Here is a 27,802-nt window from a genome sequence, read left to right as displayed (position 1 = left end):
TTAATGTCCGTTATGGGCATTATTTGTGGTGACGTTAACAGTTTAGAGGCAGAGTCTCAATGTAACAGACAGACTAGTATATATCTAAATATACGGTTCGGTGTATCTCAGTCTGGCCACAGCCCTCAGCACGAGTTGGATGAATGAGCAGGGGCTTTTCATCAATATCGTTACCGCCTCTTGTTCATCTTGTTCATCTTTTCACGATTTCTCTCCAGCTGTTGGCAATTGATCTAATCATCCTATTGACTTTATTGATCAGTATTAATCTAAAGTACTGGCCTATTCTATCCTAATTCCTAAAATCTTTTTACGTACCCTCAAACGGAGGAGAAAAATATAAAAAGGAAATAAAAATCTCTATACATATATATGTAATAATATTTGTATTATTCTATGGTGATAGGTATTCTTTGCTAAATATGTCCCCTGATGAGCCTGACACCAACCAGGCGAAACGCGTAGGGACATCTCACTTCTGTATTTTCTATATATCATATTTTCATATTTGAGTCTAGTTTGTCACCGGGTTTTAGTATCTGTGTACATTTATTATTTTTCTTGTGTAGAATAGCCCAGGCATCTCTATAGGGTCCCCCTTATATAGGCATCCGTCCCTGCAGGGTCAACTAGGGACTCTAGGAGGCACGAGAAACGGGATCGCCCCTATCGGGGCGGCTATTCCGTAATAGGTAGGGCTACTACGTTAGGGTCCTTAATAGGGCTATTACCTCCCTAATATAGGTTTCATTAACATCTACTAACCATTAACAAACAACTTATATCATCCTGACCCTAGTTTTCAAATTTATTTTTCCTTTTTTCTTTCTATATTGATTGATTAACTATTACTTAGAGGGATTCATTGACTATTTTATTTATATATATTAAAAGTTATATTTTAGAATCTCGGGCACTCTAAACACCTGCAACATCCAGGGCACCTCATCCACCATCAGGCCAGGTTTCTACATCCAGAATGTGCCCCAGAGGAACTTGTGTCTACCTCTCCTTCACTGCCGCATGCCTGCCCAGGGTTCTCCTCAGAAAAGTGAGTAACCCTCGATTGCCCATACCGTGACCTCACTGTCGCTATACCCTGCAGGTCTGGCGTGCTGCACTTTGAATGAAAATAACACCCCTCTAGGCACCTTAATGCCCCATTAGCATATGGATTAAAGTGGATTTTATGAAGATATATTACCAGCTCCAAAGAAATAGAAAAACCTATGGAAAGAAGGTATGATGTACTATAAGGACATACTTTTGGTTTAAAGGGGTTCTGCACTTTGTTTAAACTGATGATCTATCCTGTGGATAGATCATCAGCATCTGATCGGCGGGTGTCCGACACCCGGGATCCCTGCCGATCAGCTGACTGAGAAGGCAGCGGAGCTCCAGCGGCGCCGCGGCCTTCTCGCTGTTTACCGCAGTCTCTGTGACGTCACGACTAGTATCAACTAGAGTGGGCGGGGCTAAGCTCCATTGAAGTGAACAGAGCCTATCCGCGCCCAGGCCAGTGATACTAGTCGTGACGTCACTGGGCCAGCGGTAAACAGTGAGAAGGCCGCAGCGCTGCTGGAGCTTCGCTGCCTTCTCAGTCAGCTGATCGGCGGGGGTCCCGGGTGTCGGACCCCCCGCCGATCAGATGCTGATGATCTATCCAGAAGATAGATCATCAGTTTAAAGAAACTGCAGAACCCCTTTAATATCGATTCTCTGGTGACAGATTCCCTTTAATATTTATCTCAGATGCAGCGATCAGCGTTGAATGCGGCATCTAAGGGGTTCAATGACAGGGGGGGCGCAATCCCTGTTTCCTGTCAGTACACCTGCTATTTACAAAGAAATGCGCTTCATGATAAAGTCATTTGTCACAAAGCGATTTTTTGGGGGGGTAAAATTCGGTTAAGCAGCCGATTCAAACTTTTGAGAACGTCGCTCATCTCTAAATAAAACCATTCATAATATTAATAAAACATAATATGATAGTAGTAATAACAAAACGAATAATAATATATCAAATAGAATTCTAATATTGTAAGTAGTAATAATAAAACCCTTAATAATAATATTATTATTGTACAATAAACAAGCTAAATATATTAGCATGTTGCACAGCCGATGAATCAGACTCTTCCCATCCACAAGGCACTGAGCGCCGCTCCCTTTGTGTCTGACGCCTCACAGGATTCAGCGAGCTTCGCCTTCCGAGCTCTCCTGTCCCCGCGAGGCTTCCGTAGCGGCGGTAGTTAAGGCTACCATGTGACCATGATGTCATCGGACGAGGAAGTACCTCTCTGAGCAGGGTGTACTGGGGTGATGGCATCTTATAAAAAGGTAAACTGCTCTTCCCGTCCTCATCTTGTCTTCTGATGTCGGTGCTGATAACGGGCAGCGGGGGCGGCGGCGGCGGCGGCCGGCGGGAGGGGGGCTCCGGGCCTGGGCAGCCTCTGCCATTATCCTGGGGCTTTATGTGATCCTGTAGGTGCAGCTCCTGGTTCTGTGTCTCCCTGCAGCACACAGTGGATCCGGGCTCAGCGCCCTGTAATCTGCATGAATGTATACCTGGGGCTACTGTTATAGGGAGGATGCCATGTAATAGGAGGTTATATGTGCATCCTGTAGAGGTAATCAGCCCCACAATGTACACAATAGTAGGCCTCATTCACACCACTGTAGTTTTGCTCCGCGTCTGATCCGCATTTTTCGACGCCCCGCGGATGCGGACCCATTCATTTCAATGGGGCCGCGAAAAATGTGGTCAGCGCACCGAGCACCGTCCGCAAAAAAAAAAGCTACGATATATCCTATTCTTATAGGTTTTGCAGACAAGAATAAGCCTGGTCACAATGGGTCCGCAAAGTAAAAACGGATGCAACATAACGTCATCCGTGTTTTGCAGATCACAAAATACATCAGGCCGTGTGGAGGGTCCCAAATAATAAGGAATATATCAAATGATTGGCAAAAAAATGTATTCTGCGCCCCTTGTCCTTTGTATGGCCCGCTATGGGTGTCGGCCTGCATGGCGGGTGTCGGCCCTCGCTGTGATGTAGTGATGCGCCATATCGCACACACAAAAAAACAGAAAAAAAATCTGTGTAAAGACAGTTGGGGTAGACTGTGATTTCAGTGTAACGTCACATGCTGTGTGTGAATCTGGCGCAGAGTACATCAGGTGTTACCGTGCGAGATACGCTGTACGGTATTTAACCTGTAGGGTAGTGCTCACTTTTTGTGATATTACAAGTAGAATTAAGGGGTTATCAACCACTATAATGACTCCCCCATGCCTGGGCCCCTCATATAGATTATACTTACCCACTCCCCCGCACCCGTGTCGCTCCGGATCCCTACGCGGCCGTCACTGCATCTCCCCGACGCTGATCAAAACATCCCGTGACGGGGGCAAGCCTCCCTAGCATCTTGAGTGACGCTAGGGAGGCTCGCCCCCGTTGTGGCCCGCTATTGGCTGCTCCCCCAGTCGCTGGATGTTTTGATCAGCGTCGGGGAGATGCAGCGGCGGCCGTGTAGGGATCCGGAGCGACACGTGTGCCAGGGAGCAGGTAAGGCTACTTTCACACTTGCGGCAGAGAGATCCGGCAAGCAGTTCCGTCGCCCTAACTGCCTGCCAGAACCGGCAAAACGTATGCCAACTGATGGCATTAGTAAGACTGATCAGGGTTATGATCAGTCAAAAAAATGCATTGAAATGCCGGATCCGTCTTTCCGGTGTCATCCGGCATTTACTTTTTTCACCTTTTTTTCAGTCTGCGCATGCGCAGACCAGCAGGACGCATCCGGCATTCCGGCACGAATACATTCCTATGGAAAAGAAATGCCGGTATTCAGGCAAGTCTTCAGTTTTTTGTCCGGAGATAAAACCGTAGCATGCTGCGGTTTTCTCTTTTGCCTGATCAGTCAAAAAGACTGAACTGCAGACATCCTGATGCATCCTGAACGGATTACTCTCCATTCAGAATGCATGGGGATATGCCTGATCAGTTCTTTTCCGGTATTGAGCCCCTAGGATGGAACTCTATGGCGGAAAAGAAAAACGCTAGTGTGAAAGTACCGTAAGTATAATGTAGCTGCAAATACAGTGAAGGAGTTTAAGCATGCATGGGATAGGCATAAGGCCATCCTTCATATAAGATAGGGACAAGGGCTATTCATAGTATTCAGTATATTGGGCAGACTAGATGGGCCAAATGGTTCTTATTTGCCGATGTATACGGGGGGGTCATTATTATCGGGGTTGGATAACCCTTTAAATACGGTACATTATGGCCTTACTTGTTCCTTCTCTGACATTATAATGGGGTTGTATGCGTCACAGGACCCTGACCCCCAGCCTCTTTTATTATAAGGCCTCGTGCACGCAACCGTATTTGTGTTCCGTGTCTGATCCACATTTTTTGCGGATCGGGTGCAGAACCATTCATTTCAATGGGAACGCAAATAATGCAGAGAGCACACCCTATGGCGTCCTCATATACGTTCCGCGGGCCCACCAAAAAGATATAACAGGTCCTATTCTTGTGTATTTTGCAAAGAACATTTCGATAGAAGTTTAAAAAAAAAAATGGCGCACTTCCAGTATCCACGTTTTCCAGACCGCAAAACACATATGGTCTTATGGGGCCTAAACTCTACTATGTGCCGTTGCTCTGTTATTACTACTCGAAATCTGTGAACAAATCTCCGTACCGTCAGAAGAGCAGAAAAACAAACAAACAAAAAAAAACGGATCCTGCATTTTAAGGATCAGTTATACACGTAGTATTGCATTATTTTAGAGGGGGAAAAAAACATCTCAGATGGAAATGGCTACAACGGATACAAGTGCATAACGGAGGCTTAAAATACAGGGTCCCTTTTTTTTTTTTCCTGACAGATCAGAAAAAACGGAAAAATAAACGGTGATGTGAACTCTGCCTTTATTTGTAAGTTTCTAGGAGCAGTAACAGAGGAACGGCCCAACACGTATAGCTCAGAAAAGATACTCCAGACTTATGTTATGGGGCGTACAAGTGGGCCATACTGCAGTACCAGACATAACCACATGGACTAGAGTGGAGCTATATCAGTTAAGTGCTATTATAGTTCTCCAAGGGTCGGACCCCCGTGATTACTCGTGTCCAGCCGTAGTTTGTAAGCAGTAGGGGAGATGACTCCCTTCTAATGCATCATTGTGAATTTCCTCCTGATAACATGATGAGGGTAGTGCCCCTCTCCACGCCCTCTTCAGCATCTGGCTCGCCGGATGAGGCGGGGGACTCTGACCACCTACGGTACATGTGGGAAGGTAGATCGTTGCTAGCCTTTCCCCTTCATTACGCTTTTGATTAGGAGATGAAGCGCGCTGCCGCTGTAATCGCTTCTCTGATGTCTTTTTACTGTCTTTATTCTCCTTTAGGCCTCTTGCACACGAACGTGTGCTCCCCGTTGCCGTATTGCGGACCGTATTTGCGGATCCGCAATACACTGGCACTGTTCCGTGTGCATTCCGCATCACGGTTGCGGATCCATTCACTTCAATGGATCCTCAAATCCAGAGATGCGGAATGGAACGGAAGCACTACGGAGTGCTTCCGTGGGGTTTCGTCCCGTACTTCCGTTCCGCAAAAAGATAGAACATGTCCTATCTTTTTGAGGAACGGCCGGATCGCGGACCCATTCAAGTGAATGGGTCTGCAATTTGCTGCGGCTGCCCCACGGTGGGTGTTCGTGCATTGCGGCCGGTGATGGCCAGTTCGCAGTGTTCGCCGACGAACACATGCGATCTGCCATCTTTATTCCCAAGTCCGGCGATGCAGAGGTAAGTCCTTACCTGCGCCGCGAGACGCTCTGAAACACATGCGGTCATCAGGAGCAGGCAGTTCCGAGAACAGCCTTCAGCCTTATTCAGCTCATTCCGTAGAGCCTTGTCCAGACGGCTGCAATGTGGGCGTCCATATTACAGACTCAGATCATGGCCCGATCTTGGCTTTAAAGTGATTCTTACCCCCCCCCCCCATATTAAGGACATGCCCCCTTAGGGCATCAATATCAGATCGCCGGGGGTCCGACACCCAGCACCCCTGCCGATCAGCTGTATGAGGAGATCCTTTGCCATAGACAGCAGTGGTTAGCAGAAAGAGAGATGGCTCGTGCACGCTACGTGCGCTGTCTCCTCAAACAGCTGATCGACGTCAGTGCCGGGTGTCGGACCCCCGCCGATCTGATATTGATCACCTATCCTGAGGATACCTCATTAATATAGGTGAGCCCGGAGAACCCCTTAGTGACCACCCATGCGTGTTTTTATGGCGGTCACTAAGGGGCTGTAGGCCTCTTGCACACAACCGTTTGGCTTTTTCAGTATTTTGTGGTCTGCAAAAAATACGGATGACGTCCGCGTGCATTCCGTATTTTGCGGAACGGGACAGCTGGCCCCTAATAGAACAGTCCTATCCTTGTCCGTTATGCGGACAATAATAGGACATGTTCCATCTTTGAACGGAATGGAAATACGGAAACAGAAGACATACGGAGTACCTTCCCCTTTTTTTTTTTTTTTTGTGTGGATTCTTTGAAATGAATGGTTACGTATATGGAACGTAAACGGGGAAAAAAAACGTTCATGTGCAAGAGGCCTTAGGCTGGACAGAATTGCTAATTTATTCTTAGTTGCCACTGAAAAAACGTAATAACAAGCGATCAAAAAGCGCTATTTACTCTAAAATGATACCATGATGAAAAATACAAGTCGTCCCGCAAAAATCAAGCCCTCACACAACTCCATAGAAAGAGAAATAAAAAAGTTATGGGTCTTAGGAAGTGGCGATGCGAAAAACATTTTTTTTCTTTTAAAAGGTGTTTAGTTGTAAAATGTAGAAAAAACTATATGTATTTGGTATCCCTGTATCGTACTTACCCAGAGAATAAAGATGTTATGTTATTTATACCGAAAAATGAACGCCGTAAAATTTATAACGTAAAAACGCAGTGGCCGTATTGTTGTTTTTCCCATCTCCCTCCCAGAAAGAATTAATAAAAGTTAATCAGAAAGTTATGTGTACCCCAAAATGGCTCCATTTAAAAACTACAACTTGTCCCCAGAAAACAAGCCCTCATAAAGCAACATAGACGGACTAATAAAAAAGTTATAGCTCTTGGAACACGACGATGAAAAAAGGAAGAAAAACGCTTGGTCAGTAAGGCCCAAAACAGGCTGGTCATTAAGGGGGGTATAAGGATAGACCTTGCTTTGGTGAGACGACCCCCACTAAAGAGAACCTGGCACCGTGAAAGTGCAGAACATTCTGCAGGCAGCAGGTTATAGAGCAGGAGGAGCTGAGCAGATTGATGTATAGTTTGTAGAAAAGGATTCAGTACAATGTGTCATTTATTGATTACAATCTCTGTTCTTTTTATGCTTAGGAGTCCATTAGGCGGTCTTATCAGTGATTGACGGCTCTCTCTGTTAGGGATGTCCCGATACCAGTATTGGTATCGGGACCGATACCGGACATCTGCAGAGTACTTGTACTCGTGCAAATGTCCCCGATACCTGTGCGCCGCTTCTAAATGTGTCTGTGTCTGTCCGCGGCCTGCCCCTGCATCTCGCACAGCTAACAGCTTCTTCTTGCTCCCAGTCTCCGCCCCTCGCCCTGATTACCAGCGGCCTCCGCTGTCCCCGGCTCCTCACATGTTTAAGACTCCGCCCACAGCCATCCGACGTGACCAGTTCTGCGTGTGGTGTCTGGGAAGAGACTTTTTTCCCGCGGCTGCTCTGATTCACACTTTCCGCAGCGGCCGCCACCGTCCCCGGCATCTCCCCCCATGTTCCCGATGACTCGACCCACAGACATCTGACCTCCGGCCTCCTCAGAGTTCGCCTGCCAGTAGTTTTAAAAGTTATAGGAACCGACCCTAGTAAGTGTATAAAGCTTAGTTAGAAGATTATAAGCAGCCCAAGTGGTCACAGACAGAGAGAAATAAAGGTGTTGTGTCTGTCTTCTATGGCCCTGGTCCTTCCCTTCCTGCCTGCAAGCTGCACATTGATCTCTAAAAGCAGGCATTAGGGCAAGTAGAAATATACATTACTGTATGATGGCCACAAGACTATTATACTGAGGAGGGGGGGCTTCAAAAATTGTTGTCCTGACTCCTTACAGTATAACGTCTCCTTGTAGCTGCCCCCATACAGTATGTCTCCTTGTGGCTGCCCCCATACAGTGTAACGTCTCCTTGTGGCTGCCCCCATACAGTATGTCTCCTTGTGGCTGCCCCCATACAGTGTAACGTCTCCTTGTGGCTGCCCCCATACAGTATAACGTCTCCTTGTGGCTGCCCCCCATACAGTATAACGTCTCCTTGTGGCTGCCCCCCATACAGTATAACGTCTCCTTGTGGCTGCCCCCAAACAGTATAACGTCTCCTTGTGGCTGCCCCCATACAGTGTAACGTCTCCTTGTGGCTGCCCCCATACAGTATGTCTCCTTGTGGCTGCCCCCATACAGTGTAACGTCTCCTTGTGGCTGCCCCCCATACAGTATAACGTCTCCTTGTGGCTGCCCCCAAACAGTATAACGTCTCCTTGTGGCTGCCCCCATACAGTGTAACGTCTCCTTGTGGCTGCCCCCATACAGTATAACGTCTCCTTGTGGCTGCCCCCAAACAGTATAACGTCTCCTTGTGGCTGCCCCCATACAGTGTAACGTCTCCTTGTGGCTGCCCCCATACAGTGTAACGTCTCCTTGTGGCTGCCCCCATACAGTGTAATGTCTCCTTGTGGCTGCCCCCAAACAGTGTAACGTCTCCTTGTGGCTGCCCCCCATACAGTATAACGTCTCCTTGTGGCTGCCCCCAAACAGTATAACGTCTCCTTGTGGCTGCCCCCATACAGTATAACGTCTCCTTGTGGCTGCCCCCATACAGTATAACGTCTCCTTGTGGCTGCCCCCATACAGTGTAACGTCTCCTTGTGGCTGCCCCCATACAGTGTAACGTCTCCTTGTGGCTGCCCCCAAACAGTGTAACGTCTCCTTGTGGCTGCCCCCCATGCAGTATAACGTCTCCTTGTGGCTGCCCCCAAGCAGTATAACGTCTCCTTGTGGCTGCCCCCATACAGTATAACGTCTCCTTGTGGCTGCCCCCATACAGTATAACGTCTCCTTGTGGCTGCCCCCAAACAGTGTAACGTCTCCTTGTGGCTGCCCCCATACAGTATAACGTCTCCTTGTGGCTGCCCCCATACAGTATAACGTCTCCTTGTGGCTGCCCCCATACAGTGTAATGTCTCCTTGTGGCTGCCCCCAAACAGTATAACGTCTCCTTGTGGCTGCCCCGATACAGTATAACGTCTCCTTGTGGCTGCCCCCATACAGTGTAACGTCTCCTTGTGGCTGCCCCCCATACAGTGTAACGTCTCCTAACTCTCCTTGGAACCTCAAGTGTTTTTTAATTCATGTCGCCCATGACTTTGCCCACAGACATCTGATACACTGCCTCTTGTACTTAAGCAATGTTCTAGTTCTGTTTTTGGGCCTTTTGGTTGGTCAGTGGTCACAAAATACATGTGTGTGTATTTTATTGTTAAAATTGGTATCGGTGAGGCCTTAAAGGGCTTCTGTCACCCCACTAAACCGTTTTTTTTTTTGTTTGTTTACTAATAATCCCTACACTGCGAGCTCTGCATACATAAGTAAAATAATCATTTCTGTTCAGTAGAATTTGCTAAAAAGCGATTTTGAAAATATGCAAATTACCTTGCTACCAGCAAGTAGGGCGGCTACTTGCTGGTAGCAGCCGCATCCTCCGACCCTAATGACGCCCCCTCCGCATTGTGATTGACAGGGCCAGGGAACGGAATCGTTCTCTGCTGGCCCTGCCTGTTAGCATTCAAAATCTGGCGCCTGCGCTGCGGCCGTACCTATCTTCAATCTGCGCAGGTGCACTGAGAAACGGCCACTCGCTCGGCCGCTCCATCCTCAATGCACCTGCGCCGATAACGTCACATCTACTCCCGCGCAGGCGCATTGAGGAGAAAGCGGCCGCCTCTCAGTGCGCCTGCGCAGATTGAAGATACGTACGGCCGCAGCGCAGGCGCCAGATTTTGAATGCTAACAGGCAGGGCCAACAGAGAACGATTCTGTTCCCTGGCCCTGTCAATCACAATGCGGAGGGGGCGTCTTTAAGGTCGGAGGATGCGGCTGCTACCAGCAAGTAGCCGCCCTACTTGCTGGTAGCAAGGTAATTTGCATATTTTAAACGCTTTTTAGCAAATTCTACTGAACAGAAATGATTATTTAACTTATGTATCCTGAGATCGCAGTGTAGGGATTATTAGTAAACAAAAAAAAACAAAACGGTTTAGTGGGCTGACAGAAGCCCTTTAACCACCTCCGGACCGCTGTACGCAGATTCGCGTTCCGGAGGTGGCAGCCCTGCGCTCAGCGACGCATATACGCGTCATCTCGCGTGAGCCGGGATTTCCTGTGAACGCGCGCACACAGGCGCGCGCGCTCACAGGAACGGAAGGTAAGAGAGTTGATCTCCAGCCTGCCAGCGGCGATCGTTCGCAGGCAGGCTGGAGATGTGTTTTTTTTAACCCCTAACAGGTATATTAGACGCTGTTTTGATAACAGCGTCTAATATACCTGCTACCTGGTCCTCTGGTGGTCCCCTTTGTTTGGATCGACCACCAGAGGACACAGGTAGCTCAGTAAAGTCCCACCAAGCACCACTACACTACACTACACCCCCCCCCCCCCGTCACTTATTAACCCCTTATTAGCCCCTGATCACCCCTGATCACCCCATATAGACTCCCTGATCACCCCCCTGTCATTGATTACACCCCTGTCATTGATCAACCCCCTGTAAAGCTCCATTCAGCTGTCCGCATGATTTTTACGGATCCACTGATAGATGGATCGGATTCGCAAAACACATACAGGCGTCTCCCTGGAGCCTTCCAGGGGGGGTGATCACCCCATATAGACTCCCTGATCACCCCCCCCTGTCATTGATCACCCCCCCCCCTGTCATTGATCACCCCCCCCTGTCATGCTGCATTCAGATGTCCGTATGATTTTTACGGATCCACGGATACATGGATCGGATCCGCAAAACGCATACGGACGTCTGAATGAAGCCTTACAGGGGCGTGATCAATGACTGTGGTGATCACCCCATATAGACTCTCTGATCACCCCCCCTGTCATTGATCACCCCCCCTGTCATTGATCACCCCCCCTGTCATTGATCACCCCCCCTGTCATTGATCACCCCCCCTGTCATTGATCACCCCCCCTGTCATTGATCACCCCCCCGTCATTGATCACCCCTCTGTAAGGCTCCATTCAGACATTTTTTTGGCCCAAGTTAGCGGAATTATTTTTTTTTTTTCTTACAAAGTCTCATATTCCACTAACTTGTGTCAAAAAATAAAATCTCACATGAACTCACCATACCCCTCACGGAATCTAAATGCGTAAAAATTTTTAGACATTTATATTCCAGACTTCTTCTCACGCTTTAGGGCCCCTAGAATGCCAGGGCAGTATAAATACCCCACATGTGACCCCATTTCGGAAAGAAGACACCCCCAGGTATTCCGTGAGGGGCATATTGAGTCCATGAAAGAATGAAATTTTTGTCCCAAGTTAGCGGAACGGGAGACTTTGTGAGAAAAAAATAAAAAATATAAATTTCCGCTAACTTGTGCCAAAAAAAAAAAAAATTCTATGAACTCGCCATGCCCCTTATTGAATACCTTGGGGTGTCTTCTTTCCAAAATGGGGTCACATGTGGGGTATTTATACTGCCCTGGCATTCTAGGGGCCCCAAAGCGTGAGAAGTAGTCTGGTATCCAAATGTCTAAAAATGCCCTCCTAAAAGGAATTTGGGCTCCTTTGCGCATCTAGGCTGCAAAAAAGTGTCACACATCTGGTATCGCCGTACTCAGGAGAAGTTGGGGAATGTGTTTTGGGGTGTCATTTTACATATACCCATGCTGGGTGAGAGAAATATCTTGGTCAAATGCCAACTTTGTATAAAAAAATGGGAAAAGTTGTCTTTTGCCAAGATATTTCTCTCACCCAGCATGGGTATATGTAAAATGACACCCCAAAACACATTCCTCAACTTCTCCTGAATACAGAGATACCAGATGTGTGACACTTTTTTGCAGCCTAGGTGGGCAAAGGGGCCCATATTCCAAAGAGCACCTTTCGGATTTCACTGGTCATTTTTTACAGAATTTGATTTCAAACTCCTTACCACACATTTGGGCCCCTAGAATGCCAGGGCAGTATAACTACCCCACAAGTGACCCCATTTTGGAAAGAAGAGACCCCAAGGTATTTCGTGATGGGCATAGTGAGTTCATGGAACTTTTTATTTTTTGTCACAAGTTAGTGGAATATGAGACTTTGTAAGAAAAAAATAAATAAAAAAAAATCATCATTTTCCGCTAACTTGTGACAAAAAATAAAAAGTTCTATGAACTCACTATGCCCATCAGCGAATACCTTAGGGTGTGTACTTTCCGAAATGGGGTCATTTGTGGGGTGTTTGTACTGTCTGGCCATTGTAGAACCTCAGGAAACATGACAGGTGCTCAGAAAGTCAGAGCTGCTTCAAAAAGCGGAAATTCACATTTTTGTACCATAGTTTGTAAACGCTATAACTTTTACCCAAACCATTTTTTTTTTTTACCCAAACATTTTTTTTTATCAAAGACATGTAGAACAATAAATTTAGCGCAAAATTTATATATGGATCTCGTTTTTTTTGCAAAATTTTACAACTGAAAGTGAAAAATGTCATTTTTTTGCAAAAAAATCGTTAAATTTCGATTAATAACAAAAAAAGTAAAAATGTCAGCAGCAATATAATACCACCAAATGAAAGCTCTATTAGTGAGAAGAAAAGGAGGTAAAATTCATTTGGGTGGTAAGTTGCATGACCGAGCAATAAACGGTGAAAGTAGTGTAGTGCAGAAGTGTAAAAAGTGGCCTGGTCATTAAGGGTGTTTAAGGGCTGAGGTGGTTAAATAAAAGTATCGGTACTCGTACTCAGTCCTTAAAAAAATGGTATCGGGACATCCCTACTCTCTGTATACAGACTCTCACAGGGAAGTAGGACCGCCACCGGACTCCTGAGCATAGGAAGAAGTTATACTGAATCATTCCTCACAAACTATTTATTCATCGTATTAGTATGTCCTAAGTTTAAATTGCGATTGCCGACCGGCGGGGGTTAATCGCAACAGGATGTCCGCTGAAATCATTCAGCGGGCATCCTGTCAAAACGTGACCCCCCCCCCCCCGTGTCAGCGATCGCCGCAAACCGCAGGTCAATTCAGACCTGCGGTTTCCGGCTTTTACCTATTGCTGTGGTGGCATGTGGCGGTGCCATCGGGTCCCCATGCAGCTGTAGGGGGGACCCGATGGCATGGAAGGCAGCGCGATGTCTAAGGAAGGCATCACGCTGCCTTCCGGTGGAGAGCCTGTGAGATCCAGCCTCCTGGATCTCACAGGCCGGGAGCTGTATGAGTAATACACTCTGTATTACTCATACAGCCAATGCATTCCAATACAGAAGTATTGGAATGCTTTGTAAAAGGGATTAGTTGAAGTCCCAAAGTGGGACAAAAAATAAAGTGAAAAAAAAGTTAAAAAAATAGTTTCCCCCCCAAAAAAATTAAAAGTTTAAAGTAAAAATAAACAAAAACGTAATTTTCCCCAAATAAAGTAAAAAATAGGGGGAAAAAAAAGTATGCATATTAGGTATCGCCGCGTCCGTATCGACCGGCTCTATAAACATATCACATGACCTAATCCCTCAGATGAACACCGTAAAAAATAAAAACTGTGCTAAATAAACCATTTTTTGTCACCTTACATCACAAAAAGTGTAATAGCAAGCGATCAAAAAGTCGCACGCACCCCAAAATTGTGCCAATAAAACTGTCATCTCATCCCGCAAAAATCATACCCTACCCAAGGTAATCGCCCAAAAACTGAAAAAATGATGGCTCTCAGACTATGGAAACACTAAAACATGATTATTATTTTTTGTTTAAAAAAAAAAATCATTGTATAAAACTTACATAAATAAAATAAAAAGTATACATATTAGGTATCGCCGCATCCGTGACGACCTGCTCTATAAAAATACCACATGATCTAACCTGTCAGATGAATGTTGTAAATAACAAAAAATATAAAATGTGCCAAAACAGCTATTTCTTGTTACCTTGCCTCACAAAAAGTGTAATATAGAGCAACCAAAAATCATATGTACCCTAAACTAGTACCAGCAATACTGCCACCCTATCCCATAGTTTCTAAAATGGGGTCACTTTTTTGGAGTTTCTACTCTAGGGGTGCATCAGGGGGACTTCAAATGGGACATGGTGTAAAAAAAAAAAAAAACAGTCCAGCAAAACCTGCCTTCCAAAAACCGTATGGCATTCCTTTCCTTCTGCGCCCTGCCGTGTGCCCGTACAGCGGTTTACGGGGTGTTTCTGTAAACTACAGAATCGGGGCCATAAATTTTGAGTTTGGTTTGGCTGTTAACCCTTGCTTTGTAACTGGAAAATCTGCCAAAAAAGTGAAATTTTGAAATTGTATCTCTATTTTCCATTAATTCTTGTGGAACACCTAAAGGGTTAACGACGTTTGTAAAATCAGTTTTGAATACCTTGAGGGGTGTAGTTTCTAGAATGGGTGGTTTCTATTATGTAAGCCTCGCAAAGTGACTTCAGACCTGAACTGGTCCCTAAAAATTGGGTTTTTGAAAATTTCGGAAAAATTTCAAGATTTGCTTCTAAACTTCTAAGCCTTGTAACATCCCCAAAAAATAAAATATCATTCTTAAAATGATCCAAACATGAAGTAGACATATGGGGAATGTAAAGTAATAACTATTTTTAGAGGTATTACTATGTATTATAAAAGTAGAGGAATTGAAACTTGGAAATTTGCAATTTTTTTTTACAAATTTTGGGTAAATTTGGTATTTTTTTTTTATAAATACATTTTTTATTTATTTTTTACTTCATTTTACCAGTGTCATGAAGTACAATATGTGACGAAAAAACAATCTCAGAATGGCCTGGATAAGTCAAAGCGTTTTTAAAGTTATCAGCACTTAAAGTGACACTGGTCAGATTTGCAAAAAATGGCCAAGTTCTTAATAGCCAAGTACTTAAGGGGTTAAAGGGGTTCTGCACTTTGTTTAAACTGATGATCTATCTTCTGGATAGATCAGCATCTGATCGGCGGGGGTCCGACACCCGGGACCCCCGCCGATAAGCTGTTTGAGAAGGCAGCGGCGCTCCCAGGAGCGCCGCGGCCTTCTCACTGTTTACGGCAGGCCCAATGACATCACGACTTGTATCAACTGGCCTGTGTGGGGCTAAGCTCCATTCAAGTGAACAGAGCTTAGCCCCACCTAGGCCATTGATGCTAGTCGTGACGTCACTGGGCCTGCGGTAAACAGTGAGAAAGCCGTGGCGCTCCTGGAGCGCCGCTGCCTTCTTAAACAGCTGATCGGCAGGGGTCCTGGGTGTCGGACCCCCGCCGATCAGATGCTGATGATCTATCCAGAGAATAGATCATCAGTTTAAAAAAATCTGCAGAACCCCTTTAAGGCTAGGTATGTATTTAAAGACATCTTCCAGCATGACCTTAACTAGTGTCTCTCCTTCAGTGTTTGCTGTACCACGCTAGCAGAAGCCTCATTCCATTCTAGTCGCTTTAGCCCCTTTCACACGAGCGAGTGTCACGCTCTGGACTCGCAGGGTAAGTATGCGGCAGCTCCCATCATGACCTCCCAGCCCTGCCGGGGTTGCATAGCATTATACTGAGTTATGATATGTAATCCTTACAGTTCTGAAATGTATTGGATAACACCGACAGCATTATGTCAGTGTTATCCAATACATTCCAGACCTCTTACATGGCATCATAAATCCGTATAATGCTATGCGATCCCGGCGGGGCTGGGAGGTCAGGACGGGAGCTGCCGCATACTCGCCCTGAGAGTCCGGAGTGTGGAGCTCGTTTGTCTGAAAGGGGCCTTAAGTATCCAAGGGCCCTGCATGGAGTAAGAATAGGTGGTTTCAGTCCTTGTGGACTCCACTACCCTGGATAATATCGTATTTTCTGAACCTATACTTCTTTAGAGGGGTTCTCCAGGGCTCTAAAGAAAAATCTGGGTTTCATACAACATGTGGAACAAACATCGTTTCACTATTTGATCACAAGAATGATTCCAAAACTTGGACGGTGCATACGTGACTACCTACCTACTGCGTATATCTGAGATAAGTACCAATCTATCAATGGCAGGTAGAGTATAAGTGGTGTGGTGGTATATTTGGTTGGTAGATGCCTTTATTTATCTCTTTGGCCTATCTGTCGATTTCTGATGGGTAATTAGGGGGTCGATTTGTCCATTTATCAGTCGGATGCCTCAGTAGTGTTGGGGGAGGGGGGATGCGTTGGGCTTTTGGAAGTGTCACTTTTTTCTGGGGCCACTTTATGGTGGTATATATGGTTGTCACCTACCCTGATATATAGAGGGATCTGGCTATTAAATAGTGATATTGCTATCTCCCTCCATCCTTGATTGTCACCATATTGGGGCAGGAATCCCGCTTTTGGCAGGGACGCCCAGATTTTAGATTAGTTATTGGGGGCAATACTGTGTATTTTATTAAAGGTTAGGTTTTATGGGGGTTCCTTTCAATTCTGTAATATGTATTTATTTGACCACATGACTGACTACGGGCTCTTCCTTCGATGTCTCAACCAGATCTTCTTCTGTGTATTCCTGTTCAGCTACACAATGTACCAGCAGCTGAACAGGAGGACATAGGAGCATATCCGGTGACGACATCAGCGGGAGAGCCCCCAGCCAGTCACGTGAGCACAGCCCAGACTGCGGAATCGGTAGCAAGATGGAATGTTAAGTAGCGGTAGTTATGAAACAATTTTCCTTGTGGAAAAACTCGAATTTAGTCAAAGCCACAGAGAACCCCTTTAATATCGGTTTGTGTCTGGTGGAATATTATTATTATTTATTATTATTATTATTATTATTATTATTATTATCATGAGAATTCTATATTTTGGCTACTTTAAAAAAATTTTATACGTTGGTCCTCCAGGAATTAGAAGAACAGGGGATCTTGTGACCCCTGTTGTGCCATGCAGAACGGTACTTGGTGGAAAGGACAGGATGGAGGTTTTTTTTATTTTTTATATTATATGTATTATATAAATGTTGCATTTTTACTTTTTCTTTATGGCTATTTGCACTTTTATTTGATGTATTTTTATTAATATTTTTTTTTAATAATACCTAAGAAAATAGTGTGTAACGCATGGAGACCAGCACCATGCCTGCGTTTCATGGGCGCAGCTCCTCTTTATAGGTGATAACGGGCAGGTGTCTTTTTGTTTCTTACAAGTGGTAGGACAACTGTCGCCAGACCATGAATGGAGGGGACTCGAGGGGCTTGCAGTATTGTCTAATCCATTTGTCATTGGAATTTGATTTTTAGGGAGGACAGCTGCACCCCATTTCCTTTTAACCAGGGAATTAGGTTACAGCATTCTTCTGAATGAAAGCGCCGGGGCCTTGGTGTAGCACGTTCTCACTAAACGACGACGTGGCCACATTTATGTTTGTTCATGATTTAATGTAAAAAATTTTACATTTTGTTTCCCCCCCCCTTCTTCTCGTTATTAGCCTGTGACTGGGGCTACTCTGACATTTAATGGCTTGAATAATGATACCGAAATCGCATTCTCGTATTACTGTGTGCAGGAGAGAAGGGCACGCTGCAAAATCCGAGCCAGTGAAATAAATAAAATCGGCAGAGATCAGCTTAAGCATAGTGATGGTGACCTAAGATGGAAATTCCCATTGTAGACTCTTTACTAGGGCCTAGTGAGCTGCTCGGAGCACCTCTGATGGTCACATCGGTCAGATTTTGGTTAATTTTTCTAAGATCCTTGTTTAACTGTTCCAGTTCATAGGGTCTATAGTGCGTACGGCTTTATAGCTGGTGATGCACCCCCACTTGGGACCCCATTCATGGAACCAGAGTGGAAAGCCGCTTGGTAAGAATGGCTTCCATTCTGATAGACCTGTTGTGTTCATCTATTTTATGGATGGTCTTTAATTTCAATGTCTACTGTGTGACGCTACATGGGTGTGGCAGGGGAAATCTTTAGCTAGATTTGGCTTTCATTGCCTTCTCTAACCAGGGCTTCCTTTAAAAATAGATGACCCCTTAAAGTGATTGTCCTTCCAATAAAATTTTATTTTTATTTACTCTCTTTAAAAAAAAAAATACCCAAAAACCTGAAAAAAGTGAGATGTCGGTGATCACTTCACCCCCTCTTTCCCAGGCTCCTCCTTGTCTCTACTTCCCGGTTCCTCTTGACCCACAAGAAGGAGCCGGTCACTGCAGCGGTGACCTGTCTTAGCCAGTGATAGGCTGAAAAATCGATTACTGGTTGGACAACCACTTTAAAAGGTTATTCCCGTCTCCCGCACCTATGCTTAGATCGGAGCTTGCAGTCCTGGAGGGCCCACCACGCGTGCACGGCTGTCCTCCATTCATTCCTTTTGGAGCAGCACGCTCTGCTATTTTCGGGAGTCCCAGTGAAATGAATAGGAGACTCACTGCGCAAGAGTGGCCACTGTTCCATTCACTTCTATGGGGCCGACAGAAATAGCTGAGCCAGGGCTTGGCTGTTTTCAGTGTTCCCATAAGAATAAATAAAGGACGGCCATGCATACGTGGTGCGCCCTCTGGGACCTTGGGGGCTCCGTTCTAAGCATAGGTGCGGGTCCCAGAGGTGGGACCTGCACCTATCAGACATTGGGGCATATTCTAGCGATATGCCCCCAATGTCTGAGATGGGAATGCCCCTGTAAGGTTACAGTTGAATGACCTATCCTTGAGGCAATCAATATGTGATTGGTGGGGGTCCGACTCCCAGCACCCCCACCAGTCAGCTGTTTGGGAAGGCCACCGGCCTCTTCCTAGGCTAGTGACATCACATTCATTGGTCACATGGCCTAGACACAGCTCAGTCCCATTCAAGTGAATGGGCCTGAACTGCAGTACCAAGCACAGCCGCTGTCCGATGCATGCACTGTGCTTAGTAAGCTGTAAGGAGGCTGCGATCTCCTTGAATAGATGATCGTTGGGGGTGCTGCTTGTCGATCCACCGATCATATATTAATGGCCAATCCTTAGGGTAGGCGGTCAATATGAAAACCTCTTTAATGGCCCATTCACACATCCGCAGTGTTTCGCAGATCCGCAAAACACCGGGCCGGCACCCCAATAGAAATGCCTATTCTTGTCCGCAGCTGCGGACCGGAAATGCGGAGATGGAAATGCGGAAGCATCTTTTCCGTCCCCATTGAAAATGAATGGGTCCGCACCAGTTTCGCAAATTTGTGGAACGGATCTGTACCCAAAGTGTGGACGTGTGAATGGACCCCAAGTCAGTTTAGGGACTTGCATACCCACTGTCACTTTGTGCCACAGTGCAGCATGGAGCCACAATATGCTTTCTATAAGTTGCTATGGCCCGTACTGTACCCCTTTACATTCCTCTGATCCTATTTGGAAGTATATAGGGAGATTTTTCATTAAGAATCATCTGGGGCTGTGAGGGAATGAATTGTGGCATGGTCTGGTAAATGCTGTAATATGGCTAGGGGAGAATACTGTGCCACATGGAGGCCCCGGGCCCCTGTAGGTGTTCATGGACATTGCCGGCAAGTCAGACCGGTTGCAAATGAATTCATCCGTAGAAAAATCTGAAGTTTAAGAGCCTTCGTATTCCTATGCCTGATGTATGGTGTTTAGTCAAGCAGACATAGCATGATATAGGTCAGGAGGACTTATGTACATTTTGTGAAGGCCCATGTACCTGGGTCTGCTGTTGGGTGGAGGTCCGAGCTGCGTGTAGCGCACTGCGGCAAGTTGTTTTTTTGCTAACTATAAGCCGCACTTCTAATCCCACCCGATCTCCTTAGGACTCCAACACAATAAGAATAGTTAGTACCACCTCACAATAGTGATGCCCTTAGTGCTCCCCCTACACAGTGATAATGCCTCTTAGTGCCCCTCAGACAGAAAAAGGCCCCCTTAAATGGTCCCTACACAAAATGTTGCCCTCCAAGTGCCCACCACTCAGTATGATCTTCCCTTAAGAGGCCCCCACCCATAATGACGCTCCCTTTAGTGCCTCCATCAGAGTGATGCCATCTTAAGTGGCCCACACACAATCATGTCCCCTTTTAATGGTCCCCTAGACAGAGTAAGGTCACCCTAAGGCCTCTTTCACACCCACATTGCGGGTGAGGGCTGGATGCGATGCAAGTGCGTTCAGGGAAAATCGTTAGGTGTTCTGTAGATTGTATTATTTCCCCTTATAACATGGTTATACAGGAAAATAATAGCATTCTGAATACAGAATGCTAAGTAAACTGTCAATTGAGGGTTAAAAAAATAATAAAAACATAACTCCCTTCATCCTCTTGTTCGCGCAGCCGGCATAGTCTTCTTTCTTCTTCTTTCAGGACCTGCAAAAGGACCTTTGACATAATCGCGCTCACCACTGACGTCAGCGCAGGTCCTGCTGAATGAAGATAGAAGATCCGTCGCCGGAACTGCCTGCCGGATCCTGAAATCCGTATACAAACGGATATCATTTGTAGACAGATCCGGATGCGGATCTGTCTGACAAATGCATTGAAATTCTGGATTAGTCTCTCCGGTGTCATCCAGAAAAACGGATCCGGTATTTATTTATTTTGCATTTTTAAAGGTCTGCGCATGCGAAGACCGGGAAACCGGATCCGGTTTTCCGGAACACTTGGTACCGGATCCGGCATTAATACATTTCAATGGAAATTAAAGCCGGATCCGGCATTCCTGAAGTGTTTCGTAATTTTGGCCAAATACCGTAAAGGGACTGAACTGAAGACATCCTATGCATTGGGATAAAACTGAAGCGTTTTATTCCGGTATTGAGCCCCTGTGACGGAACTCAATACCGGAAAAGAATAACGCTAGTGTGAAAGTAGCCTTCTTCTGGCAGTTCCATAGAAATTAACTGAGCGGTGCACTCTCCATTCATTTCTTCAGGACTCCGCTTGGCTACTTTCGCTGCCCCCATAGAAGTGAATGTAAGGCGGCAGCGCATGCGTGGCGCACTCTTCCAAACTTTGTGCGCTCCTTTCTAGCAATAGGTGCAGGTTCCAGCTCTGGGACCCGTACCTATCTGACATTGGTGGCATATCCTAGCAATATGCCACCAATGTTCCAGGTGAGACATCCCCTTTAAGGCCACGTTCACACTGTATCTCTGAAACAGTAGCTGTTCCGACTCCCTGATCCGTCTCTTATGCATCACTGCCGGACCTCATTACATTGTCTGGATCCAGTGGTGAACAATGGCGGACAATGCTGGATCGGCAGGCTGCTCTGTATGGGAACAGCCTGCCGGATCTGTTGGCGGAGATGTGAACGCGTCCTAAGTCTGATGTTTGTTTCTATAGAAAGGGCGAACAAAGCTCCTTCATCGATGGCTCCTGTGCTGTATAATAAATGGTAATAACACATTTATTGTAGTAAAATTAATATTATATAATATGCCATTTTTCTGACACACGTACCCTCATTCGCGGTCTTCCCCCTCCTGCCCACATTTTGGCGGCAAGAGCATTGATAAAGGTAAGGGGAAAAAAAGTATCAAATTTTGTTGCACTTGCGACATAATATGCAACTTTGTTTTAATACCAGTTCTGGTGTACGGCCATAATAAATCTCCCCCATTGTTTGTAGGGAGAATAATCCTGTAATGCCGCACCATAGGGCAATACGTAAAGTGCCTATGGCTCCTATCGGCCATTTTATTCTGTACGAGATGGTTCCTAAGACTGTAAAAAGTACAAATGTGTGCAAGGTATATACTGTATAATTTTTTAAATAAAATAAAGCCATATCGTACAATTACTGCTGCTTTTTAAAGGAAGGCTTTGTTGCTTGTAGGGGCACAGAATTGGAGAGGGCGCCTTTTCTGTTCCACTTTTATTCATCTTTTTGTTGCTTTGTGTAATTAAAATATAAAACGAAACCAGGAGGTTGCAAAGACCGATGTGTATCTGCTCCTAAAGACCACCCTTGGCTAGCTCCATCCATAGATGGGGAACATCTCTTATAGGGTGTGATCACATACGCAATTTTTGATGCAGTTTTTTTTTTTTTTTTTTAAGCCAAAGCCAGAAGTGGATTCAACAGGAATGGAAAATATGGAGGATGGACTTGAAGGGATTGCTCACATCCCCTATGCCGTTGAACCTGCGGTGGCAAGCCTACTTACCTGCTCCCTCCTTCGGTCCCATGCTGCCTCCGGTCAGTTTGATGCAGGTCACGTGCCACTGCGGCCAATGAATAGTCGCATCGGTAATGTGTCCCCCATGTGGCATGTCACTGGCTCACATGATGCACGGGGGACACCTCACTGTCATCACGTCAGACCGGATGTTAGTACGAGTGAGACACAGGTGGACTGAAGGAACTGGAAACCAGGAGCGGGTAAGAAGGCTTCCCTCTCCAGATTCGACCATGTGGAGGAGGGCTCCGGCAGAAGGCCCACAAAGGTGATCAACCCCTTTAAGTTGGGCAAACCTGCCCGTTTTGTGACCGTTGAATGTATATGGGGTCCTTGTGATTCTCCCCTGTGGCAGATATGGAGATCTTGCAGTGTGCCCGATCGTTTCGTGCTCCGGACGATAAGCCTCTGCTAGAAGTTTCGGACAGCAGCTTCCTCTCCCGTCTTCTATTCACTGCACATGCATGACGGAGCTCAGCATGCATGTGTACGGGGGGATGTGTATGACCAGCTTTATCTGTCTTCTACCTGTTGGATCCACTTCTGGTTTTGGTTAAAAATTTATGGCGTTAAAACTGCACGTGTGTTTCCGCTATTTGACGTGTAGCCATATTGCACCTCCGTTTCTGGCGTGTTTCCTAGTGCACTTTGCACGTCCTGCTCATTCCTGGGTTGCCATGTGTGTTCTGCTCTGGACGCGATGTATGCTGGTAATAATAGAAATCTATATCCCGGAGGCGATGTGAAGACACACGGCTTATGTGGTGGTGTCTGTGTAGTGCTAATCACATGGCGGGCACCGTCCGTCACCGGCTCTTCTGTCGCTGATGACAGTTGTGGCCTCCGCTGTGGCATTCGTAGGGCTTGTCTGTTCTAGTTTGCCAGGAGCTTTCACTGCTTGGTCTGTGCAAAAGGGGCTTATGCCAGACGGGCGCTTCAAGTCTGTGACTCTGTCTGCACAGGGACCTAGGATCTGCAGGCGGCTAAAGACTTTGTAATGGATTGGAAAGTAACACAATGCCTTGTAGGAGGAGTTCAGCTGAATGTGATGATACCTTTTACTTAGCAATCCATTGCTTAATTCTTTTAGTGCATATGCAAATGAGCAGTTAAGTGCACCGAGGGCGGGCCCAAGCCACTGTGCACCCTTGCTCCTCCTGCTTCCTCAGCCAGCCTTGATTGGCAGGGCCAACTTCCTGTATCTTCATCTATCAAGGAGGAGATGGAGGACACGGGAAGCGTGGATGGATCTTGCTGCTGGACTAGGAGTTCCTCTTAGACTACTTTCACGCTAGCGGCACGGACCTCCGGCAGGCTGTTCCCTCAGGTGAACAGCCTGTCTGATCCGTCCTGCCGCTAGTGACTGCGTGCCCACGGACTGCCGCTCCGACTATAATAGGGGCGGTGCAGAGTTCTGGCAGCGAACGGCGAGAGGCTGCCGGAATAAATGTCGGACATGTCGTAGTTTTATTCCGGCAGCCTCTGGCTGTGCCTCCGCCGGAACTCCGCCCCGCCCCGCCCCCATTATAGTCGATGGGGACAGAGCGGCAGTCTGGGGGCACACGGTCACTAGCGGCAGGACGGATCCAACAGGCTGTTTACCCGACGGAACAGCCTGCCGGAGGTCTGTGCCGCTAGTGTGAAAGTAGCCTTACCCCTTGACTCATTTTAACCCCTACAGTTAGTCCAGGACTGCCGTTTCTTATGGACTACATTGCGATGTATTAGGGTAATGGTATAGAGCAGGGGAGGGCAACCTCCAGCACTCCAGCTGTTGTGAAACCACAACTCCCAGCATGCATACTTGCTCTACTCCTCTCAGAACTCTCATCGAAATGAATGGAGCCTGCTGGGAATTGTAGTTCCACAACAGCTGATCCCTGGTATAGAGTATCAGCCACAGCTAGGGGGCAGCACCCTTTTGCCTGCTTTCTCTGACCACAACAGTAAGGAGATGTGGCTCTGTGGAGACTTAGAGAAGAACTGAAGGACATGTGGGCAGGAGGAGGAACCCTACTGTAATCCTGTTATATGGCATGCTGGATCTCCAGGACTCCAGTAGTCCTCGGTTGGAATCTGAAGTGATGGTTTTGTCCACGTTCCTGTTAAATTTCAGCTCTGCTACCCTCTTGGGTGCTGGCCAGCACCCCCTCTCATGCACTTGGAGAGCGCACCTGTTATGGATTTGAGCAGACATGATGTTGAGAAGTGTAAGTGCCACCTCCTCGTGTTAGGTGACTCTGCCCGCTTGTTCACAGCGTCTCACATGTTCCTAGTGCGTAAACTGCACGACATGTGCACCAAAGTGGCTGTAAGTGCCGAAGGGTCCAGTTGCAAAGATGGTTTGAGGGGTGGTTTGACTTCAGCAAATGGCATTTATCATGTAGAGAAAGTGAATACCAGGCACTTACTAATGTATTGTGATTGCCCATATTGCCTCCTTTGCTGGCTTGATTCATTTCTTCATCACATTATACACTGTTAGTTTCCAGGGGTTACGACCACCCTTTAATCCAGCAGTGGTGGTCGTGCTTGTACAGTATAGGAAAAATCTCTGGCCTTGTCTGGTGGCTGGGACCGTGGGAGCTCACATAGGCACGAATACGCAGCCGCCTCGTATCTGTGCTGCAGCCGTAACTCCTGGAAACGGGCAGTGTATAATGTGATGGAAAAATGAATCCAGACAGCAAAGGAGGCAATATGGACAATCACAGTACATTAGGAAGTGCCTTGTATTAGGGTTGTTTCGGTTATCGAATTTTCGATACCCAATCGATACTTTTGTCTGGTATCTACCTCAATACCGGGATTTGCCTTTTTTCGATACTAGGCTTTGCTATTGCACAGTCTAGTATCAGAGAACATGGCGCGCACTGCTCTCAGCGCGCTCAGTGTTCGCCTCAGCAGCACAGGGGAGAAGGAAGCACTCTCTCCCTCCCCCCTGTGCTGCTGCTGCCACCAATGAGGAGAGAGGGGCGGACGCAGTGCGCCACCAATGAACGTAAACGTATAATACAAATCCAGGAGGCAGGTGCTGGCAGGTAGCTGCGATCAGCGGCAGTTAACCCCTCAGGTGCCGCACCCGCCTCCTGTATTAAATGTTAATTATCATTGGTGGCGCAGTGTGCCCTCCTCCCCAGTATTAAAATAATTGGTGGCACAGTGCGCCCCCTCCCCTTAACCCCCCAGTATTAAAATAATTGGTGGCGCAGTGCGCTCCCTCCCCTTAACCCCCCAGTATTAAAATCATTGGTGGCAGTGGCCACAGGGTCCCCTCCTCTCCTCTTCATTGGTGGTGCAGTGGCAACTTCTGATCGGAGCCCCAGCAGTGTAATCCTGGGGCTCCGATTGGTTACCATGGCAGCCAGGACGCTACTAAAGCCCTGGCTGCCATGGTAATCTCCCTGCTGCTGTGTGTACTATGCACAGGGCAGCAGGGACAGTGTGAGGTCCTATTCACTCTAATGGAGCTCTATAAGGGTGAATAGGAGAAGGGATTAAAACATCCCAGGTTCTAGCCCCTAAGGGGGGAAATAGTTATTAAATAAAAAGTAAAAAAAACATACCACAATATTAAGTATAAATCAATTTTACATATAAAATATATAAACAATAAATAAACATATCACATATCGCCACATCCGAGAAGTCTGAACTATTAAAATATATAAAAATTTCCTATGCGGTGAACGTCGTAACAGAAAAAATAAAACTAAAAACTGCGCGGTTCGCCTTTTTTTTTTTTTTTAGGCGCCTTGTCCTCCTCAAAAATATGATCGGACTGTTATGGGCCGGACGTTCCATAAAATGCGGAATGCACGCGGCTTTTTTTTTTTTTTTTTTTGGGGGGTGTTTTTCTTTTTTTCGCATGGTATCGAGTATTGCAATACTTTTTTATGGTATCGAAATCAAAATTTTGGTATCAAAACAACCCTACATTGTATTACCATAACTTTCTCTACATGATAATGGTGTATTCTGTATAGGTAGCGCCGGAGCAGGGTCTTCTACTGCGATATCCTGGTCTTCCCTAAATACCTAAGAAGATGCAGTTCTAAACCCTCAGCCAGTTATGAGTGGAGCAGCTGCCCAGAGAAGGCGACCCTTGATCCTGCACAGGAACCTAAACCTTAGACCTGACTATTAAATCCTACGCGTTCTGGTTCTATTCCCTTATGTATTTTGCCTGAAAAGTGTATGATTCATCAGGGACATTTAGAGCAACGTGGCGGCATGTGTTATATCACAAGGGGCAGTAGCCACTGCCACATCGTGTAGGGTTTTAAAGGGGTTTTCCGGGAGTCGTATACTATTGATCAATCCTCTGGATAGGTCATCAGTATCTGATCGGTGGAGGTCTGACAACCAGGACCCCGTCGATGATCTGTTCTGAGAAGGCACCGGTACTCGCAGTAGCGAGGGGGTGCCGCTTGTCTGAGGATGACCTCGGCCTGATGGGCTTATAACAGTATATTAGTACCACTTTTTCCAGCATGTTTATGTACCGTATTTTTCGCTCTATAAGACGCACCTAGGTTTTAGAGGAGGACAATACGAAAAAAATATTTTTCATTAGTAGACCTCAGGTCAGACCCCCAGTGTTAATTAGACCTCAGCTGACAGCCCCAATCAGACCCCCAATGTTAATAAAACCACAATAAGACCTCAGCTCACTCTGTCTTCCTCCTGATGCTGGCTGTGCTGTCACCCAACGCTCACAGCCTGAGGTCACAGAGCGCCTTCACGCTGTGCACAGCCAAGGACCAGGAAGCTGTGAGTACAGAGCCTTCATCGCTTCACGGTCCTCCGGTACTAATGAGCGCTTCCATAATGGGAAGCGTTCATAAGTATTCACACCATAAGACGCAGGGACATTTCCCCCCCACCACCACTTTTGGGGGTAAAAATGCGTCTTATGGGGCGAAAAATACGGTAAGTTATCATAAAGTGGCCAACCAGAGGCTAGATGCTATGTTTTATTCCTTGTTTGGCGTAGCAGTGGAAATGATTGGGACAGTCGTGTCATATCTGGCTGTTACTTTAGTTCAGTTCCTGATTTGGCGTCTCTCCAGGTGTCACTTAACCAAGATCCTTCTTTGTACTCCCGTTTGGCCCCGAATCAAAGTGTTTAGTTTCAGATTTTCCAAGTCAACGTTAATATTAAACACGTCCATTTGGATGCTGCAAGCTATCTGGCCATTAACCTTTTATGGCTCTCTTACAGAGGTTTAGTTTCATACGTGACGTGAATAAAATTCCTCCAATGTTTAAATTACGAGGGGGAGCGGAGAACCTTACCATTTGGACCTGATGAAAGAGGGTAACGAAGAGTCGTTCAATGGTCAGAAATAGCTGCCGGCAGCTGGCCA

General features: G+C 46.4%; 1 protein-coding gene across 2 annotated transcripts in view; it reads left to right on the top strand.

Moving 5' to 3' along the window:
- Positions 1–2,265: 2,265 nt before the first annotated feature.
- Positions 2,266–27,802, top strand: part of BTRC (beta-transducin repeat containing E3 ubiquitin protein ligase) — a 225,254-nt gene continuing 199,717 nt past the window's right edge. For both annotated transcript variants that reach the window (XR_005779466.1, XM_040435099.1), the window contains exon 1: positions 2,266–2,340. Coding sequence is in view for 1 of the 2 variants with exons in the window: in XM_040435099.1 (XP_040291033.1) it covers positions 2,323–2,340 (18 nt within the window). In the remaining variant the exon portion in view is untranslated. The remainder of the gene's footprint in view (positions 2,341–27,802) is intronic.

This window comes from Bufo bufo, chromosome 6, assembly GCF_905171765.1.
Source record: "Bufo bufo chromosome 6, aBufBuf1.1, whole genome shotgun sequence".
NCBI classification, from domain to species: domain Eukaryota; kingdom Metazoa; phylum Chordata; class Amphibia; order Anura; family Bufonidae; genus Bufo; species Bufo bufo.
Note: the sequence above shows the minus strand (reverse complement) of the source record. Positions and strands in the feature narration are given on the sequence as shown.